This window comes from Crinia signifera, chromosome 3, assembly GCF_055691185.1.
Source record: "Crinia signifera chromosome 3, ASM5569118v1, whole genome shotgun sequence".
Classification (NCBI taxonomy): Eukaryota; Metazoa; Chordata; class Amphibia; order Anura; family Myobatrachidae; genus Crinia; species Crinia signifera.
In genome coordinates, this window is record NC_139219.1 from 259,287,895 (window position 1) to 259,310,407 (window position 22,513).

General features: G+C 44.8%; 2 protein-coding genes across 5 annotated transcripts in view; one reads left to right on the forward strand and one right to left on the reverse strand.

Moving 5' to 3' along the window:
* Window positions 1-22,513, reverse strand: part of MED12L (mediator complex subunit 12L) — a 458,604-nt gene that overhangs the window by 228,753 nt on the left and 207,338 nt on the right. The window lies entirely within an intron of this gene.
* Window positions 1,847-21,039, forward strand: GPR87 (G protein-coupled receptor 87). Its single transcript, XM_083174569.1, has 3 exons — window positions 1,847-2,021; window positions 9,695-9,799; window positions 20,015-21,039. Exons 1-3 carry the CDS (start codon window positions 1,847-1,849, stop codon window positions 21,037-21,039), a joined length of 1,305 nt encoding a protein of 434 aa, XP_083030695.1.

Here is a 22,513-nt window from a genome sequence, read left to right on the forward strand (position 1 = left end):
AGGGCCAGATTCAAAAAGTGATAAAGTGGACATTGAAAAAAACAGCAAATCAGCTCCTAGCTGTGAGTTTCAAACCTAGCCTGTAACATGGCAGTTAGGAGTTGATTGGCTGGGTTTTTATCACTATACATTTTAGCACTTTTCAAGCTCGGTACATCTGGCTATTTGTTAGTGTGGGCAGGTCCATGGGATGTTATAGCATGCGGTAGTTGCAAAATGTTTTGGATTGCCAGGCTACCTCTATGAGGCCCCATGGGACCTGCTGGGCCCTAGGGAGGAGCTTAGGTTGTCCTGTAGAACATCCATCCCTGCAAACTGTCGATACACCGCAAGCATGTTGGCAGATGTGTGCACCCAGTATGTCTGTGAATTACGTTATTCAAAAACATATTTAATTGCCTATGCATGTCTGTGTGTATAGGTAGTTCACCAACCACCCAAATACTTGCTGTAGGGGCTAATGTCACAGCATGACAGGCAAATTTTAATGCTCGCTTAGCTAGGTATCCTGACTAACACCTTGAGCGGCCGTACAGTAAGTGTGTATACTTACCCAAAATGGCCGCTCTGTCAGAGAGATGGAGGGTCCAACAACATGTCTATCCGGTACCCAGCTGTAGGCCAACAGTACAGGCATTCAGGTTCACAACTCCTGAAAGCATTGGTTAAGATTCTGTCACAATCTACATATTACACTACTCACATGGCGGTAGGGGCACACACAACATACAGCACATGGCAGCAACAAAGGGCCACACACACGACACGCATGGTAGCAGCAAGTGTCACACACAACATACAGCACATGGCCACACCAAAGGGATCCAAATACTACACACATGGTAGCAGCAAGTGCCACACACTACATACAGCACACTACAGACATGGCAGCAGCAGGGGGCACACACAACATACAGCACACTACTCACATGGCAGCAGAAAAGGGCCACACACACACTACACACATGGCAGCAGCAAGGGCCACACACTACTTACAGCACACTACACACATGGTGGAAGCCGGGGGCACACACAACATACAGCACACTATGCACATGGTGGCAGGAGCCACGCACTCCATACAGCTAACTACATGCATGGCGGCAGTAGGGGGCACACAGATTTTTGGGTCATCTAAATGCCGCCTGCACAAATGCCGGGCCGCTGCCTGCACACAGATTTCACCTGCACGCATGAGAATGGTGTTTTGCATAACATTCATTTACAGCTTGCGTGCCCACGCAGATGTCTTGGCATGCCAATTCTCCCCTGGTGACCCCATCCAAAAGAACCCATCTGTTGATCCATCTTCTCTCTCAAACTACGAACACAGGTAAGATGTATTAAACCTTCTAAAGAGGAAATGTGTGGAAGATGTCATAGCAAAAAATTCGCTTCTAACGTCAAACTACCTTTTACTCCTAAAATGTATTGTCAAGCCATGTAAAGGAGCATTCTGTGCAGGATCTGCTTTATTTTCTCTGATTGAGGAGACTGGAGAGCCGCTGACATACCGACATAGGCGTGCGCACAGGGGGTGCCCAGGCACCCCCTAATGATCATCACCTCGCCAGCTAAATCCTCAATTCCTCCCCAGACTGCGGCGCTGGCAGCAGTGGTGAGTCTCTGCCGGTCTCTGCCTGTCTCTGCCTGCGGTGCAGTGGCCACTCCAAAGATGGCTGCCACCTTGGAGGAGACAGACACTAGAGGTCAACATGACCTCTAGTGTCTGTCAGTGGAGCTCAGCGCGCCCAGCGCTACTCAGCTGGAGCGCTGTTTAAATTAATTTATTAATCTTCGCTCGCACTATGGGGAAAGCGGCAACTCCATCCTTAGCAGCTGCACCATGGAGGAAGCAGTTCCTGAAAGTCCTATTCCTGCGCAGGGGCCAGGTCTCACTGGTATGTTTTCTGAAGCCGGGCAGCGCTGTGGTGCAGAGATGGAGCCTCTCGGGGAGCCCTTCGCCCTGTCTCTGGATTCTCAAGCCTTCCTGACACCCTGCAACTCCCCCCCACAGAATGGTAAGTACCCCAGGATCACTGTACCCACCAACAGTGATCCTGGGGTACACTGTACACACCAACAGTGACCTCCTGTACACTACTATCTGTGTGTGCCCCCCTCTACCCCACCTCATTCCTGGTGTTTGACCCCCTTGTACCCCCTTCACCTGTGTGACACCTTGTCCCCTGCTACACCCTTCATCTGTGTCTGTGACCTCATCTACCCCAATTTCCCTGGTGTCTGATCCCATCTTACCACCCTCCTCTATGTTTGTGGCCCTGCTCAACCCCCTATCCATGTGTGTATGAGACACCATTCCCCCATCCTTGTCCCTCTACCCCCCTTATGCCCAGGGTGTGTACCTCTACCCAAATGTCTGTGGCACCCTCTACCCCCATCCTGTGTATAACATATGGTACATGCCCTACTTCTGTGTTTGTGTGTGTGTGTGTGTGTGTGTGTGTGTGTTTGACACTACCCCGGTATTTTTGAGGCACCTTTTATCCGCACACTTCCCCTATCTGTATCATAACTTTTAGTTATGCCCCTGAAGGAACCCCCTGGGTAATGAGCATGTAGGTCTCCTTGGCAACAAACATATAACTGCATCCTAGGCAAAAAACATGTAAGCCCCTTGGCAACGAGCATGAAACTACCCATTGCAATGGGTATTTAACTTCCCTCATGGCACATAGCAACCAGAATGAAACCCCTGGCAAGAAGCATATAATCCCCTGGCATTGAGAAAGAAACTTCTGGCAATGAGCATGTAACCCCTGGTATTGAGCAAGAAACTCTGACACTGAGCATGTAACCCCTGACAATAAGCATGTAGGTAAGCTGAACTTATGTGACATAATATATGATAGGCATTACGGTATGTTATTTGATGTGTAATGGGCATTATGGTGTTTGGTATAATGTGTAATGGGCATTTGTGACATAATGTGTAATGGGCGTTACGTTGTAAATTTTTGCTGTGCACCTTCGGCGCACACTATCCCTATTTCTAGTGTGTGTGTGTATGTGGGGGAAATGATTCATTCATTGATGCCCAGTAGACGGTGATAAACATGCACTTCCAATGGTGCACCCCCTATTAAAATGGGCTGCGCACACCTATGCATACCGATTGCATACACCCGACACACACCCAGCGTGCTCATTTTGGAAGGCACCCGGACAAGTATAAGTTTGATACTGTGAGTGTTGGCATCCAGAGTATATATATATCCCCATTAGGTGTCCTGTGTGCAAAATCCTCTTTGCATAGATGGCAGAAGGAGCATACATATAACCTTTCATGTTTACTACAGTCACATAATATTGGTTTATGGAAGCATTTGAAAAGAAAACTTAATGACAAGTTAGAAATCCTTTCCATAGCCTATTATTCTGCACACATCCGCCCAATGATCCATTAAATAATAAGCACACCTTTATGGAGACTGTTTAATTCTACGGGAGAAGTTTAGACTTGAAGTGAGCTAATAATTTGTAGGTCTCCTCTACACTTCCGTATGAGTCATCAGTATTAATGAGAGATACAGGTTCTTTATGGATAAAAAGATTTGAGACTTTCCCAGCAGGTGCCCAGGGTGGTTTAATCTCTTGTTTCTGCTTCGACTGTAAAGGATCTTGGCTGTTTTATCCTGACATTCATCTCACATTATGGGCTCGGAGTCACATCCAGTGATCTCTCCACCAGGGTTCTCCATGAGGGAAAACTCAAGCATGAGCCTTCCAGTATGAGGTAAATCTGGGGTTTATTGGTAAACAGGCATAGCCTAGTCAGTTGTTATGTAGTATAATATTATTATGTTTGATTGTAAGTTAGATTTGTGTGAGTTATTTTGTTTCTGTGCAGGGTAAATACTGGCTGCATTATTTTTACAATGCAATATAGATTTCAGTTTCAACACACCCCACCGAAATTGAACTATCTCTGAATTTATTTATTTATTTATTAGCAGTTTCTTATATAGCGCACACAGATTCCGCAGCGCTTTACAGAGTGAATATTTGCCCATTCACATCAGTCCCTGCCCCAGTGGAGCTTACAATCTATATTCCCTACCACATGTACATGCATACAGACATTCTAGGGTTAATTTTTTGGGAGCCCATTAACCTACCAGTATATTTTTGGATTGTGGGAGAAAACCGGAGTACCCAGAGGAAACCAACGCAAGTACGGGGAGAATATACAAACTCCTCACAGTTAGGGCCATGGTGGGAATTGAACCCATGACCTCAGTGCTGTGAGGCAGTTATGCTAACCATTACACCATCCGTACATGTTACATCTGCCCCACCGGCAGTGCACATAGTTTTGCCCATTTTGAGAATTTGTACTGCGATCAGATCTGAATAAGGGCCTATATCAGTGGTTCCCAAACTGTTTGCCGTGGCTCCCTGGGGTGCCTCGGGACAGTTGCAGGGGTGCCTTGGATTGGTGGTCCAGGACTAATTCAAATAATTTATGGTCAATGTAAAAGGCAAAACATTGCTGGGTATGCTGTCAATAAAAAAAAAGGTACTTATGTAGTAACTGGGCTGCCGATTTCTAAATCGGGTCGGATCGGGAGATCGCATCGCATCGCATGCGACCATGCGATTCGATGCGATGCGATGCGATGCGATGACCCGATTTTTCCATAGGAATCAATGTTAAAATGGACTGAGTCCATTTTAACATGGAATTCAATGGGAAAAATGGGTCCTTTTCATACCCCTACTATCCAAGTGGGCATGGAGTTGGATATAAACCTGTGGCGAGCGTAGCGAGCCACCGAGCCCGAAGCGTGGCGAGCGAAGCGAGCCCCGCGAGGGGACGAATACCGTCCCCTCGCGGGGCTCGCTTCGCTCGCCACGCTTCGGGCTCGGTGGCTCGCTACGCTCGCCACAGGTTTATATCCAACTCCATGCCCACTTGGATAGTAGGGGTATGAAAAGGACCCATTTTTCCATAGGAATCATTTTAACATTGATTCCTATGGAAAAATCGGGTCATCGCATCCGATATCGGATGCGATATCGGATGCGATGCGATGCGATATCGCATCGCATCGCATCTGATTGTATGCCTTAACTTAAGGCATACAATCAAAAAATCGGCAGCCCAGTTACTACATAAGTACCAAAAAAAAATATGTGGACAAACAGAAGCTAATCCTGTCCCTCATCCATAATTAAACTTTTTATGACACATAAAACAATTAATTTTTTTTTTCTAAATTTCTTAATAAGAAACTTTTGACCTAGGGGTCCTGTGAAAGAAATTCTGATGCTCTAGGGTGCCGTGATTTGAAAAAGTTTGGGAACCACTGGCCTATATTACAATACAGTATCTGGGTACTGCTGAAACCCTTCAGCGCTGACACCCACATTACACTACTGCAATACAGTGTTGTAATGTGCAGCTTGCCCATTTGCCATGTCTGTAAATCACGTGGAGCAATGTAGCACATGAAGCTTAAGGGGAGGATTCAATCAGCGCCGATATTTCCGAAAGTTGGATATATCGTCACCTTTCGCTGATAATAGTTTGGATTTACATTTTACCTAGTAAATCTTTCCAATGGTCGGATAGCCCGCAGATTGGCAAAAATGGACACAAATTCGACAATTAAGCAGCTGATATCTGCATTGCCGAAAACAACCGCTAAATTGTTGAATAACGCAAGAGCTGTCCTTTGCATTAATAATTGCATCTGTTAGTGCACTGCATATGCAATTACTAAGATTGCAGTAGCTGGTGAATGCTGCCAATGTGGGGGCCAGGGGGGGGGGGGGGGGTGTTAGTGCACCCTCCCCCCTGTGACTCCAAGTGGTGAAACTACAAGTACAAGGACAGCCGCCGGTTGCATAGCTTACTAAAGTCTGACATTGTCAGAAAATAATACCTGTAGCCTTTCTGTTATCTGTTGGTGATCAGACAATGGTGGGTAATGTACTGAGTCTCAGTAGAGAACTAGACATGTTTTGTCATCTTTTAATCTGCGAAGTAGACTGAATGTCTCTTGGTTTTTTCCTTACTCCGACTGACTATAATAACATAATATTTTCATTACCTCATACTGTACGTGTAATTCATAGCACATATAATTTAGTTATTTTCCTTGCAGTTTGTACACAGGAAAATAACACTCCTGTAAAGTCGTGTTGTCGGGTATTTTATTCAAACATATCCTGCTGTCTTCAGGTTTAAACTTGTTGCAAATACAAAAGACGATGATACGTACAAACAATTAGGAGTATTCTGCTCTGGTTGATTTCTATGCTACGGCTCCCATGTAAATACACATTATTTTTTCACTTATCAGACACAACAGCATACTGAGCTTCCAGGCACCTCCATGCAGGACGAAAAGGTAGGTCTCAGTGCTTTAGCCTTACGGAATACTACAGCATGCTGACCGGTCAACATTATGAAGGCAATTCATATTAATATCAGTTGTGAGTTAAGACCACCTGAATTATAATATGAAGAAAATCATATTTACACTCGGGTTTCACCTTATACAACTTCTTACATGGTTGTCATAGACGTACAATGCTGGATTACACCCTGCGGATGCCCCTAGAACAGTGGTGTCAAACTCATGTCCCTCCAGCTGTTCTAGAACTACACATCCCAGCATGCCCTGCCACAGTTTTAGCAATCCATTATATCAAATTTGTGGCAGGGCATGCTGGGATGTGTAGTTCCACAACAGCTGTTGGCCTGTGAGTTTGACACCACTGCCCTAGAAAGTCGAAATCTCGGGGGCCCCTTGGAAATTATACTTATTGAAATCTCACTGCACCACGCGCAAATATTAATAGGTTTTTAATTTTACAGATCAACAGCCTATGATCTGTAACCTGTAATGTGACTGATGTCTATGGATATGTAAGTTGATAATGGGTACATTACATTAATACAGTATTTGGTACTTAGGAGTTATCTGGGCGCCCGATTTTTTTGATTGTATGCCTTAAGTTAAGGCATACAATCAGATGCGATGCGATATCGCATCGCATCGCATGCGACCATCGGATGCGATGACCCGATTTTTCCATAGGAATCAATGTTGAAATTGACGGAGTCCATTTTAACATGGAATTCAATGGGAAAAAGGGGTCCTCTTCATACCCCTACTATCCAAGTGGGCATGGAGTTGGATATAAACCTGTGGCGAGCGTAGCGAGCCACCGAGCCCGAACCGTGGCGAGCGAAGCGAGCCCCGCGAGGGGACGGTATTCTATGTCCCCTCGCGGGGCGCGCTACGCTCGCCACGCTTCGGGCTCGGTGGCTCGCTACGCTCGCCACAGGTTTATATCCAACTCCATGCCCACTTGGATAGTAGGGGTATGAAAAGGACCCCTTTTTCCCATTGAATTCCATGTTAAAATGGACTCAGTCCATTTTAACATTGATTCCTATGGAAAAATCGGGTCATCGCATCGCATCGCATCCGATGGTCGCATGCGATGCGATGCGCCCGATCCGACCCGATTTAGAAATCGGGCGCCCGGATAGCTCATAAGTACCCAGTATTTTCTCTAGAGTACTGTCGTTTTCCTTTCTTCGAGTTGATTACTTTTTTCTATCTGTTTTAAACAATTTAAGGAATCTAGAATGCAATTTTCTTTCAAGATCAAATCAATAGTATTCCAATACATTGTTGTGGGGCCCCTAAAAAGTGCAGGGCCCATGGGCCAGTCCTACTGTGCCGAATTGGTAATCAGGCAATGCAGACGTCTAATGTACAGGTGGCATTTAAACATGTGATCAGATGTTTTCAATGCACATTAACCCCTATTACCCTTTTACACATACCTGATATGAATTGGGAATGTATCTGATCTACTGAACAATTAAATAATCATAATAAAATACCTGCTTGGATCATTGTGTTTTGCCATTTTGTTATACCGAACAACTCACTTTCAGTTCACTAGTAGAAATCAAAACTGAATAAGTAAGCGTACAGCACACAGTATACTGAATGCAGACATTGTAACAGAACAGTGTGTTATAACATTATAACAAGAACTGATACATACTGTAAGTAATGCAGCATTGCATCTAGTTAGGTGTTTGCATTATTTAAGAACACCTGTATTTATCTATAAAGACTAGCAAGTAGCATCTTGGTGTGTGTGTATGCATCCTTCCAACCTTTTCATACCACCACTATCCACGTCGCCGTGGAGATGCTTTTATATAGTGTGGCGAGCGCAGCGAGCCACCAAGCCCGAAGCGTGGCAAGCGCAGAGAGCCCCGCGCGGGTGCACGGATTACCTTACATGTATTCCGCGTCCACTCGCCACGCTTCGGGCTCGCTGCGCTGGCCACACTATAAAAAGTCAACTCCACGCCGACGTGGTTAGTGAGGGCATGAAAAGGTCGGGAAGACGCGTTACACCGCCCCTCGCCACGCTTCGGGGTGGCGTGGATAGTGGGAGGGTGCGTAAATCTCATTGCATCTTATACAAATGTATAGCAAAGTCAATGGCATCTCACCCATTAAAATCGCATGCGATCGAATGCGATTTTGCGGTGCGGTGCGATCGAATGCGTTGCGATCGCATCGCACCCGCAGACAGAGTGAAGTGAATAAATTACATAGGGAAATCGCATCGCATGCAAAAATCTCATGCGATTTTCTTACGCAGAATCGCCCGCTAAGCAATTTGCTTAGTGGGCGCCCTGCTATTACACAAGTACCAACAACTCAATGTGCTAGGTGTCTGACTGTAGTGTATGAGGTTGTTTGACATGTTGAGAAATGTGTGTTTTAAATACAGGGGGGTTTAGCTAAGGTTGCAGATATTGCCTAATAAAGGAGAAATAAAAGGCAGTAGGTGGTCTCGCCAGTTCCTAGGCAGCCGACTGTGATGCCCTGTCCATAATCTGGCCCAGATATTTTATTATAACTGTAACTCCTTAACCAGTAGGCCGAATGTACTCACAATCAGTGCTGTGCAATGAGGTCAAGGGCTGCGGAGGCACAGGCTTTATACAACACAATTTGATTTTGAGTTTGGACTATAAAAATGATGAGAATGATACAAAGATTAAATTTACAAGTCATACATATATTCTTTGTATAACTGCTCCCAATTTATATCAGGTATTGTCTTATAGGGTTTAGGCCCTATACATGCTACCTGATTTAAAAAAAATGATCGCTCAGAAGGGCCCTTCTGGGGGATATCTTGTAAAAAAAAAAAAAAAAATGGTGATGTGTTTACAATTTCATTAACACTGTGCGATCCTGTGCATTGTTAATGATCCCCCGGTGAGCTGAACATGTAGGGCATTTATGGCCATGTTGCCAACAAATCGCATGGTCAGCGGGGTCACGCGACACCATTAAACTATATCGTTAATGATATTGTTCAGTGTGAATGCACAATATCGTCCGCCATTATCATTAACGATATCGGTGGCGGACCCGTGGGCCGTATAGTGCGGACGGGGCTTTAGAGTACAATGATCACAAAACTACAGATATGTTTATTTTACAGGGAGTGGATTGTTTACAGCAGAATTTTAGGGAAATTGAAATGATTGGACATGTGATTTGACTTTATACTGTATATGATCCAAATGGTATCATATTGAACTGGATCCTAATTTAACAAATAAATATGTATTTTGCTTTACTTACACAATGTTTACAAATTATTAACTCCTTAGAACTCAAAGGACAAAGGCGTAATCTAGAGGATATATCTTTCCTGTGTATTCTACAATATACTGCAAGTAAAAGTATGGATGTAGATCTGCATGGCAAATCACCAGGTAAGATAATGTGCCCACACTCTGCTGAATGACTCCAGTACAACTACTGTACCTCAATAAACAGTATGGGTGAAATTTTATAGGATGAGAGATACATTAAATGTGTGCACACCACTACCTAAAAGCACATAGGTGAAATGTAATAGGATGAGAGATTCAGAAAGTGAGAGATTTGGTAAGAAATCTCCAGTTTGTTTAAAGCGGCAATCATTTACATTGCAAAACCAGTTTGATTTTGCAGTGTAAATGATTGCCACTTTAAAAAACTGGAGATTTTTTACCAAATCTCTCACTTTCTGAATCTCTCATCCTATTACATTTCACCCTGTTTGCTTATAGGTAGTGGTGTGCACACATTTACTCTATGCATAAAATTAGCTTTATAGTTGGTGATGCGACAACTTAACATTTGCTCTACATATTATGTTTATGAGCAGAGAGCTGTGAGACGGTCCTAATAATTAGCAGTATTTCATATTTACTGATAAAGGTGTTCTTACTCCAAAAGCAGGAAGTTGGCAGAGAAAAAAAAGTGAAGCATGAATACAAAATATCAACCATTTCCGTCCTTGAAGGGACCACACATGAGTCAATCCTACTATGTGGTCTATGCAACGAGCCACAGGATCACGATCTGATTCAGAGCTATACACTTAGGTGGCTAAATGGGATAGGATCCGACCCATACTGTACTTGCCTACTATTGAAAAAGCATTTCCGGGAAAGTAACACCTATAAGCGCGGTTGTGTACTAGAGGTTTGTCATTAACATGACTTACATCAGAAGGAGGAAAAGATACTGATACTTTTTAGGGCTTGCTCGTGGCCACAAGAAACCGTGGTACTTGTTTCCTAGCACGGCCACACCGATTAGCATCGGGATGGTCGTTTTGGAAAAATCGCGTTGGTCGCATCGCATGCGATTTGGTCGCATGCGATGCGACCGATGCGATCCGATTTTTACATTGGATCCAATGTAAAATGGTCCCTGGGACCCGATTTTACATAGAATTCAATGTAAAACAGCCCCCAGACCCCAATTTCAGCACCCCTGATGGTTGAAATGGCCCCTCATTGGTAACGCCACCCCACGATTGACGCTAACCCGAAGCGTGGCGAGCGCAGCGAGCCCGCGAGGGGCGGCGGTGCGCGTCCTCCGACCTTTTCATACCCCTACTATCCACGTCGGCGTGGAGTTGAGAATAGAATAGTGTGGCGAGCGCAGCGAGCCACCGAGCCCGAAGCGTGGCGAGCGCAGCGAGCCCCGCGAGGGGACGCGGATACCTGTGAAGCCCGTGAGGGGACGCGGATACCTGTGAAGGTATCCACGTCCCCTCGCCACGCTTCGGGCTCGGTGGCTCGCTGCACTCGCCACACTATTCTATTCTCAACTCCACGCCGACGTGGATAGTAGGGGTATGAAAAGGTCGGAGGACGCGCACCGCCGCCGCTCGCCACGCTTCGGGTTGGCGTCAATAGTGGGGTGGCGTTTACAATGGGGGGGCATGATGGGGCCATATACAATGAGAAATGGCCCATATTGGCCCATTTCCCATTGATTACTATGTTAAGATGGACTTAATCAAGTCCATCTTATCTTGTGCCATTATAATGGCACAAGACCGACGCGATTTCAATGTTAAAAATATTTTAACATTGAAGCCTATGGAGAAATCGGGTCCATCGCGTCGGTCGCGTCGTGTGCCATGTTAAGGCACACAACGCGACCGACGCGATGGACGCGATTTCTCCATAGGCTTCAATGTTAAAATATTTTTAACATTGAAGCCTATGGAGAATCGGGTCCATCGCGTCGGTCGCGTCGTGTGCCTTATTAAAGGCACACGACCGACGCGATGGACCCGATTTTCCATTTGCCGGTAAAATGGACCTGATTTGAAAGAAAATCGGGTCCATCGTGGGCATCGTGTGCCTTAAAGTTAAGGCACACGATCAAGAAGATTGTGGCCGTGCTAGGAAACAAGTACCGAAACCGTATTTAAAAATGCATGTAGCCAAAAAAAGAGGCCTTACAACACATACAGGGAAATGGCAATGATGATTCCATTTGTATATATAGTGTTCATTCTAGCACCCGCTATCTTTGAAAACCCATGCAATTCCTCTTCCATACCTGGGGTGTCGCGGTCTGCTGTAGTGCTTCTAGCACAGTGTGGCCTGTATCTCAGCAATGATATGCAAACCAGACATGCTTTATCTTTTGTTTCCCAGGAGTATAACAGCTGCATACTGGGGGTAAGGTTATTGTTAGACTCTTCAGGGAGTTAGGGATGTTGCTACTAGATTGCTATGGGCAACCAATCAGAAGATTCTAGAAGGTGCTAAATAATAATAAGTAGATTCTGATCAGGTGCCCATAGCAACATCCCATGTGAAATAGAACTCCCTTCTTAGTAACTTTTCCCCACAATGTCCGGGAGACTCCTGCATTTAGGAGACATCTCCCTGACTCCTGGAAAAGAAGGAAATCCTTCTAGATCCTTCGCATTTCCCTAATGAAGCAGGCATAAAGGTGATTAATGATGGGATCCTTGCCAGCGCTTCTCCTGACGTTTGTTTGTGAGGATTTAAAACCTGAATATATTGCAACATTATTAACCTAATTCAGCACAAGCTGCCACCTACACTGTAAACTCACAGTGAGATTACACAACACGGATGGGTTGTGACATGACTAGAGTGGTTTCCCTGAGATACAAGAGATAAATTCTACATACAGTATGAAAGTTTTCACGACTGAACTGTCACATGGCAAGACCAAGTGTTATGAGGACCTACTGTGAGCATGAGCGGACAGAAAACACTTGCCGAATGCTTTGCCTATAACAGCCACCAGGTCTTCAACTCTAAAGCCCTGTACACAGGGTGATTCTAGCAAGAATCAAGAAGCAAGAATCAAGTGGCGACTGTGGCCGGGAGCGCGCTCCCACAACCAGCGACTTCCTCCGGCAGAATGTGCCGTTTTCATCAGCAACCATCAATGGTCGTAGATGAAAATGGGAAACAGCGATATGCTCGCTGCGCGATATATCGCTCAGCGAGCATATCGCCCATTGTGTAATCTCGGAACTGGAAACTCCAAACCCGGGATTCAAATACCAGAAATGTAGGAGTCTAAATAGGAACCTATAGGTTTATCGCCCTGGGAAGGACACAATCAGATCCCTACCAGGACAAAGCCGATATTTCCGACATATAGGAAATATCAGCACATAGAATATCTCAGATTAGCCAGAGACGCTGTGAATGTCATATGTCAAATTTTCTGTGGCTCCCAGGTAGATTAATGTACAGGAACACATTATGTACTGTACTGAACAAGTAGGTGCATGAATTCCTATAATTACAGAAGAAAATTTAGGGAATTAAAAGAACAGGAAGTGTAGAAGTTCTACAATGATGTAATTATAATATAAAGAAAGTACCCTGGTGTTCCTTCATGTTAGACCGGTAATAGTTTCTCCTGTGCTATTGCACTGGGCATGTTTAGCATGTTCTTACAGATCACCACTACTGTACTTCCTTCTCCGGACTAAAGGGGATTTCTTCTCTGCAAGTGGGTCACAATTTAAGAGTGCAGAATAGAATATAGTATCCTGTAAAATACTGTAAATCACTTTAATCCTTTTACTCTTTTCACATTGCAATAAATTTACAGATATGTTTTCTAAATACGAAATCATGCCAACACAACATTAAGGGACCCATTTATCATATATTTGCGGCTAATTCTCTGAAAACACCAAGTTTTGGGGGTTAGCCGAAAATATTAAGTTTCCTCTGAATGTATCTAGGAGGGACTACAGCAGTAATCTCCGATCCCTGCTGGGATCCCTACTGCCCTGCCTGCAGTCGCATGTCCATAAGCTTCTATGGGGGATACCATGCTGCCTGATGTATCAATATTGGGCAGCATTGCAACTGGTCCTGGGCTACCGCCAGAGCCAGATTAAGGTCTAAATGGGCCTGGAGCTGAAAATGATCAAGGGCCTATTATGCGCAATAATGTGGGGGGCGTGACCAGTGTTCTGGTTGGGTGGTCTGCTCATGGGTGTGTCTTTATTTGTGTAAATGCTTTCAACTAATTATATATGCCTGGAAAAGGCAGGGGGCTGGCATAAGAAAAATGCATGGAGATATATTGGCAGGTGCCCTCCAAAGGTACACCCGCAGGATGCCGATGTCCTCAGATACTTGCGGGGTGAGGCGGCACTCCAGTCATAAAAAAAATACTGAAAGCCGAAACTTGGTAGACAACATTTCAGCACCTTTTATGTGGTCACCTAAAGTTACCACACCGTATACCCCTTATACAAATCATGTAACACAATAGTAACCCCCTTATACTGTACTTGCCTCTTACATATTATGACATATGGAATGAGCCAAAATTCACACCGATTGAGCCAAAATTCACACTATGGCAAACAGATTGAGTCAAAATTCACGTTATGCCACACAGATTAAGGCAAAATTCACATTTTTCAACATGGATTGAGCCAAAATGCACACTATACCAGGCATGTCCAAACAGTGGCCCTCCTGCTGTTGTGAAACTACATGTCCCAGCATGCCTTGACATAGTTTTAGCATTCCCTAATAGCAAAACTGTGGAAATGCATGGTGGGACTTGTAGTTTCACAACAGCTGGAGGGCCATAGCTTGGACATGCCTGCACTATACCAAACAGATTAAGCAAAAATGCACAATATGCTCCATAAACAGGGGCATTTGGCGCGCATTAAAAATTGACACCATAATGCCCATTACATGTTAAGCCACACACCATAATGTCCATTAGATATTATGCCAAACACCATAATGCCTATTAAAAATGATGCTACATAAGTGTTGCTTACCTACATGTTCATTCCAAGGGGTTCGATGCTCATTGCCAGGGGTTCCATGCTTGTTGCTATGTGGGATTACATGCTCATTGCCAAGGGGGAATACATGCTCGCGGTAACTGGGGGACAGCCACCGTGGGGCAGAAATGACAGCCATTGACAGCAGAGCCAGATTAAAGCAGGGGCAAAAGGGGTCAGTACCCATGGGCCCCCTCTAGCTAGGGGCCCCCTGTGGTTGGCATGTATTTTTAACAAAAACATTATTATTATTTTTTTAGCTAAAGGTTTGGTGCATGGGAGTGGGGTAGTGCTGCAGCTTCACCTATCTGCCAATGTGACATTGATTAATGGTGCTGAGCATCGGGAGCCAAGGCACACTGACTGCACAAGTGTGCAGTGCATTACCCAGTCCCATGACACTTTGCACAAGAAGGCAGAGGCTGAGAGTTTTATGCTGAGCTCTGATTGGTGGAGCTCATTACATGCTTCTCAGGCCTATGAAGGACAGCAGCAGCCTAGTCATGGGAGGGTTTTTAATCAGAGGCACTGACACTGTGAGGTCTCCTACAGTCCTACAGAGTAAGCAGTTACCCATTGACCAAGTTTATACTGTCTTTACTCTGTGTTTTGACAGTATAATATTCTCTCATGCAATTTGTGGCCAGTAATGACAAGTGCAAGGGGTCCCCCTGTCTAAAGTGCCCCGGGCCCCCCGAAGGCTTAATCTGGCACTGATTGACAGCCGGGCAGAGAGCAGGGGGCTGCCCGGCTGTATTCAGAGCACTGCATGTCCCGGCTATTTGAAATAATACCCCTTTCACACCAGAAAATGCAGGGACTTACCCGGGAATATGATCCCAGGATCATGCAAGGACATTCTCGGACTGGCCCCTTTTACACCAGCCTAATCCCTGCATTTTCTGGTGTGAGGGGGAGAGAAAACCACCGCCACCCCCTTTAAACAAACAGCTATATCTTCGGAACCAACTGACCCATTTAAATGTAGGCTTCGAATGATTTTGGTCCCGTGAAACTGGGCCGTTTGGTTCCAGAGAATTCTGACCTCAAACAACATGAACAGCCATGAAATTACATTTTAGAAATGAAAAAAAAATTTGGTTTACCCACAATATCTCTAGAACCAATGAACCCATATGGAACAGGTATCAGATTGAAGGCCCAGCGAATTGGGTTCGACTGAGATCAACCTCGAGCTTCTGTAATGCCGGAGTGGGAACTGACAGCCGTTGGAACCGGGTGGAGGTCGGAATTAGCGGGTCCCATGTTATCCTATGGGGACAACGTTCCAGGTTTGCCTGGCGGTATCTCTGGTTCCCGGGGGGCTAGGGACACAGGGCTGGGCTCGTTGGAAAGCCCAGACCCTCAGCTACAAAATGGGTCTATTTGGAGAGTGGGCCTGGAGCTGTAGCTCCATCAGGCCCATTGTTAATCCGGCCCTGGCTACCGCCATTTTGAGCTGGCGGTAGCAGACACTTGGTAACCGTAAAAGCAGATTGCAGGGACGGGTTCTTTCCTAGCCCCTGTCCCTGGGTCTCCAGGTGCAACATGCCTAAAGCATAAGATCCAATCTTATTCAACTAGCTAGAGCAAAAAAGAAACAACTTCAGTAGAATGCAATAAAACTGCACCTACAGTACATTATGCACCTGCAGGAAAACACTTATCTTATTTCAGTAATTGCACTTCGCAAATTGTCTCATTCTCGTACTGTGCAATTTATTAAATATGTATTTTCCCAAGTGCTAACCTCAAGTGAGGATACATTATTTACTGGCTAATTACAATGGTTATAGAAAAAAATAAAAGTGAACATTAAAAATTAAATTTATTTAAATTATAGTTGAAATGAGCATTGTACAGTATAGATATACACAATACAACTGTTAATGGTTATAAATTATTAGTAGAAAACACGTTTCTGTACTGTATGATATTATATGGTGTGTCACAGTAATAAATAGTATATACACTTGTAGCATGCAAACTGTATCAATGCTAAGAATTAATTAGATCCCAGCAGGGACGTGGAGGACAATGTAGAAATTTAATGATTGATAATACAGGGGTTGTGAAGTGTTTCCAAAGACAGGACTAAGGACTAGTGCAGGGTAAAGGAGGGAAAAAGGGGGCTAGCAGACATGAGAGAGGGGGGTTTGGTATACCAAACATGGGCATAGATAGAGTGGCCAGGCCCAGCTAATGGAAGGGGACCTGATCGAGGGCAGGATGCTCTAGCATCCACGCCCCACATCCGCCGCACATCGCCGGGTACCCCTGACATACAGTAATTATCACATATGTGATAATTCTGGCAAAGGACAGCTCTTGCATTAAAAGCTGTCCTTTGCGGTGATCCAGCGGGTCCCACGGTCCCCCCTCCCTCCCTTACCCGGCTTACACTGTGCTGCTGCGGGCATGCTCTCCTCCTCCTCCCTGCACCCGGAAGAGGATTTTCAGTAGAGGGAGGAGGAGGTCACAGGTCCAGGCAGCACAGCACTGTGCTGCCCGGACACAGGTGAGGGGGGTGTCAGCGTGAGGCGGCCCGTTCGGGGCGGCGTGGGTGCGTTAAGAAGCCCATAGCCTTTTATGGGATATCACCAGCTTTTGCTGGCGATACCCCCAGCAGTGAAAACCCGCTGTGCAGGCTTTGCTGTATATCAAAATGCGGTAAAAACCCAGATAACCGGGTTTTTACTGTATATTTAGATTAAAGAATCCCGCCCCATGTCTTTTTTTTCTCAAAAAAATAGTATTTATGACACTGTGCGCTCTACAGGGCTGCACCATTGTGCACCCCAGCCAGGAGCAAATCAGGAGGGGGTGTGCTCAGTGCGATCGCTTAACAATTCCCCTTGCTGCCACACAGATAGTGGAGGTCGCGGCTGCTGCTCGTCCTCCTCTGTCCTCTGCTATCATAACAGCGCAGGCTGGAGACGCAAATTAAGTTTATAGTTAAGTCAGTGGACAAGCAGCGTACCTGAGTCCAAATGTTTGGTATATCCAGGGGATGGTGGGTGGTAGAGTCTGATCTGGCTTAGAGACATTGGGCCTTATTCTAGTTCACTCTTTCTGACAAAATCCTTCTTAGATGGACAAAACCATGTGCACTGCAGGGGGGCAGATGTAAAATGTGCAGAGAGAATTAGATTTGGGTGAGTTATTTTGTTTCTGTGCAGGGTAAATACTGACAGCTTTATTAACCCCTTCCCGACATATGACGTACATTTACGTCATATGTCGGTTGAGGGGGAATCAAGCCAGCTCACGGAGTGAGCTGGCTTGAAAGAGAGCAGGTAATGGCTGTATATTACAGCCAGGTCCCTGCTCTCACGGCCACGAGCGGCGAGTTCGCCGATCGTGGCCGTTTAACCCTTTAAGCACCGCGGGCAAAGCGACCGCAGTGCTTAAATAGCTGATCGGAGGGGGGGCGCCCCCCTCCGGCGCCGATCGGGGCCCCCCGCAGCGAGATCGGAGGGTGCCGATCGGTTGCCATGGTAGCCAGGGGTCTAATGTAGACCCCTGTGCTGGCCGTGTCTGCATACCTATCATATCCTGCCTGAGGCAGGATGTAATAGGAAGTGCATAAAATCACTACGTTCAGCCATAGAGCTCTATGGCTGAACCTAGTACAGGCGATCGCGCCCCCTAGTGGTCAAGTACACTAGGGGGCCTTGTAGTAAAAGTAAAAAAAAAAAAAAAATAAAGTTTAAAAATAAAAAAAAAATAAAAAAATATTAAAAGTTCAAATCACCCCCCTTTCCCCATTTCCCAAATAAAAATAAATAACAAATAAAAAAAATAAACATATTTGGTATCGCCGCGTTCCTAAAAGTCTTATCTATTAAAATATAACATTAGTTATCCCGCACGGTTAAAGGCGTAAACGGAAAATAATCCCCAACGCCAAAACTACGTTTTTTGGTCGCATCGCGTACCCAAAAAAAAATAACTAAAAGAGATCAGAAAGTCGCCCATATCCCATAATGGTATTAATTAAAAAGTACACTTCAGCCCGCAAAAAATGAGCCCTCACCCAGGTCCGTAGGTGGAAAAATAAAAAAGTTATAAGCCGCAGAACATGGCGACGCAACGCAAATTAGAAAAACCGTAAAAGTTGCGATTTTTTTTTTTAGTGGTAAAACATAACGAAAACTATATAAGTTTGGTATCACCAGAATCGTAACGACCCATAGAATAAAGATCACCCATCATTTTAAACGAACTATGAACTCCAAAAAAACCGTAACCAGCGCAAAATTGTGCAATGGCGTTTTTTTTTTTTTTTTTACCCCACATTTCCTGATTCCCCAGAATAATATACGGTATAGTAAATGGTACCATTACAAAGTACAACTTGTCCCGCAAAAAAAAAGCCCTCATGTGTCTATATAGCCGGAAAATTAAAAAAGTTACGCTTATTTGAACGCAAGGAGGAAAAAAAAAAAAAATTACCATAAAAGGCAATGTCGGGAAGGGGTTAATCTTGTACTAAAGATTAAATGCGATAAAAACCCTATTTTCTGGGTTTTACCCCATTTTTATATGTACTAAAGCTGGCTACAATGTTCTGCTTTGCATGGTCATCTGCTAGAGGAGTCCCCAAAGGAGAAGTCAGAGCAGAGCGACTAAGCGCATGCATGTAATTAGCTTATATCACTGTAATAGCTAGGGTCCCACTCCAGGGGAAGATGTACTAAGCCTTGAAAAGTGATAAACTATCAACCAACTTGCTCCTGTCATTTCTCAAACACAGCCTATAATGTGGCAGTTAGGTGCTGATTGGCTGAGAGGATCCAGGGAGTTATACAGTATATTGAGTAGTATTTTTTTTTGCAGTGTTTTATAAATTATGTAAATATTAAAATGACATGTCACTTTCATGAACAGAAGGTTGAGACGATATACACACTGTACAATTTTTTTGACCAATTTGGTTGAAAGACATTTCCATTGAACCCAGTGTCCTGGAGAAAGATGTTGAGGAAAGATATTGACGACAGACGAAAGACGGAAGATCTAGCTACAGTTTATAGGCTCTTTTTGAAAGATCTCCAAATTGAGCTGCATGCACAGCTGACGAACAATCTTGATGAACAACTGGCGGGTATGCGCATCATCATTCGTCGTTCGTGTGTCGTCAATATCTTCGTCTACATCTTTCTTCCAGGACACTGGGTTCAATGGAAATGCCTTTCAACCAAATTGGTCAAAAAAAATTGTACAGTGTGTATGTACCTTAATTCAGTTTGCTAACTTTTTTCAAGCATCCACTTTAAAAAAAAACAATGCATTGCAAAGCCTACTGAATACTTTGTTTCCTCCACAGAATACAGAAAGGATGAATTAACCTTTAACCTAACGAGTCATGCGGTGAACTCTACAGCTCTCACCGAACTCCTAAGAATCATCTTTCCTGTGTTATATCTTGTTATTTTCATGGGAAGTGTCATGCTGAATGGCCTTGCAGTCTGGATTTTCTTCCACATCAGAAACAAGACCAGCTTCATTTTGTATCTGAAGAACATTATGGTGGCGGACCTCCTAATGACCGCCTCCTTCCCTTTTAAAATTGTACAAACCGCTGGAATCGCGCCATGGCATTTCAACATCTACCTCTGCCGCTACACCAGCATTTTGTTCTACACAAGTATGTACATCAGCATTGTGTTTCTTGGACTAATTAGTATTGATAGATACCTGAAAGTGGTGAAACCTTTTGGGAGTTCGAAAATGTACAGCATCAAGTTCACGAAGGTCGTGTCCTTGTGCGTTTGGCTAACCATGATCTTGTTTGCCTTGCCAAACGTTATCCTGACAAATGTCCAGCCCACCAGGGACAATGTCAATGACTGCACGAAACTCAAAAGCCCATTTGGAGTTAAATGGCACGAAGCCATTGTTTATATTGATATGTGCATATTCTTTACTGTGATGGTTGTGCTAATTGCCTGTTACATTTCAATATCCCGGCACATTCAGAAGTCAAGCAAACCATTTATCAGTTGTTCAAGTCGGACTCGGAGACACAACCAAAGTATCCGTGTAGTGGTGGCTGTTTTCTTTGTATGCTTTTTGCCTTATCATCTATGTGGGCTGCCTTTCCTGTTCCAGATGGATACAATTCTGGATAAATCCGTGTATAACATCCTGGTTTACTGCAAAGAATCGACTCTCTTTTTGTCGGCCTGCAACGTGTGCCTAGACCCTATCATCTATTTCTTCATGTGCAGGTCCTTCTCTCAGAGGCTGTTCAACAGATCCAACATCAGATCAAGGAGTGAAAGCATAAGATCCCTACAAAGTGTCAGGAAATCGGAAGTACGGATATACTGTGAATATACAGAGGTGTGACACTTATATACAGGAGTACTGTAGTGTGATGTGTATATATTATAAATAAAACAATAACTCCAATCTGATAGCTTCATATTCTGATCAGATCAAAATATAAAATCTAACATAATACCAGATTTATTCCTGGGCAAGACAAAAGGGGTTATTTACGAAATGGGGTAATTAAGAATCTCTGTCTGGACTTACTATGTGGTGATTGTTTTTGTCCTTTTGACCCTAAATGTAAAATACAGTATCATTAATAATAAATGCCAAACCAGATGTGTATTGCACAGGCCGCTGCTTACTAGATCTAGCCCTTAGAGCTTTCTTTTTTAGACAATTGTACATATAAAATCGGTACACATTTGGAAAGGGGCGTGGCCATGGGTAAAGCCTGCATGATCATGATTCACGCCCCCTTTCCGAATTTGTACTGGGCATTTTTTATTGCATCTCTCTCTCTCTCTCTCTCTATATATATATATATTATCAACATATAACTGGAATAGGTGCGCTGGCACCTGCACTTCATAAGAACAAAACATCCTTAGTCTCCCAACAATAAAATGGGGTACTTGTTTCCTAGCACGGCCACAATCGGGAGTAATCGTGTACCTTAACTGAAGGTACACGATTACCCCCGATGGACCCGATTTCCTTTGAAATCAGGTCCATTTAGCCGGCTAGGCACAATATCAGGGGGAATCGCGTCGGTCGGGACCATTAACAATGGTCCCGACGCGACCGACGCGATGCCCCCGATTTCCCCATAGGCTTCAATGTTAAAAAATTTTTTTAACATTGAAATCGTGTCGGGAAAGGTAAAATATCGGGGGCATCGCGTCGGTCGGGACCATTAACAATGGTCCCGACGCGATGCCCCCGATTTTTCCATAGGCTTCAATGTTAAAACATTTTTTAACATTGAAATCGTGAAAAAATGTGAAAAATGTAAAATGGGCCAATATGACCCATTTCACATTATAGATGTCCCCGTCGTCACCCCACTATAGACGCCAACCCGAAGCGTGGCGAGCGCAGCGAGCGCAGCGAGCCCGCGAGGGGCGGCGGTGCGCGTCCTCCGACCTTTTCATTCCCCTACTATCCACTAGGGCGTGGAGTGAGAATAGAATAGTGTGGCGAGCGCAGCGAGCCACAGAGCCCGAAGCGTGGCGAGCGCAGCGAGCCCCGCGAGGGGACACGGATACCTTCACAGGTAAACGCGTCCCTTCGCGGGCTTCACAGGTATCCGCGTCCGCTCGCCACGCTTCGGGCTCGGTGGCTCGCTGCGCTCGCCACACTATTCTATTCTCACTCCACGCCCTAGTGGATAGTAGGGGAATGAAAAGGTCGGAGGACGCGCACCGCCGCCCCTCGCGGGCTCGCTGCGCTCGCCACGCTTCGGGTTGGCGTCTATCGTGGGGTGGGGTGTACGACGTTAAATTTGGGGGGGTTGGCAATATTTTACATTGAATTCAATGTAAAACCG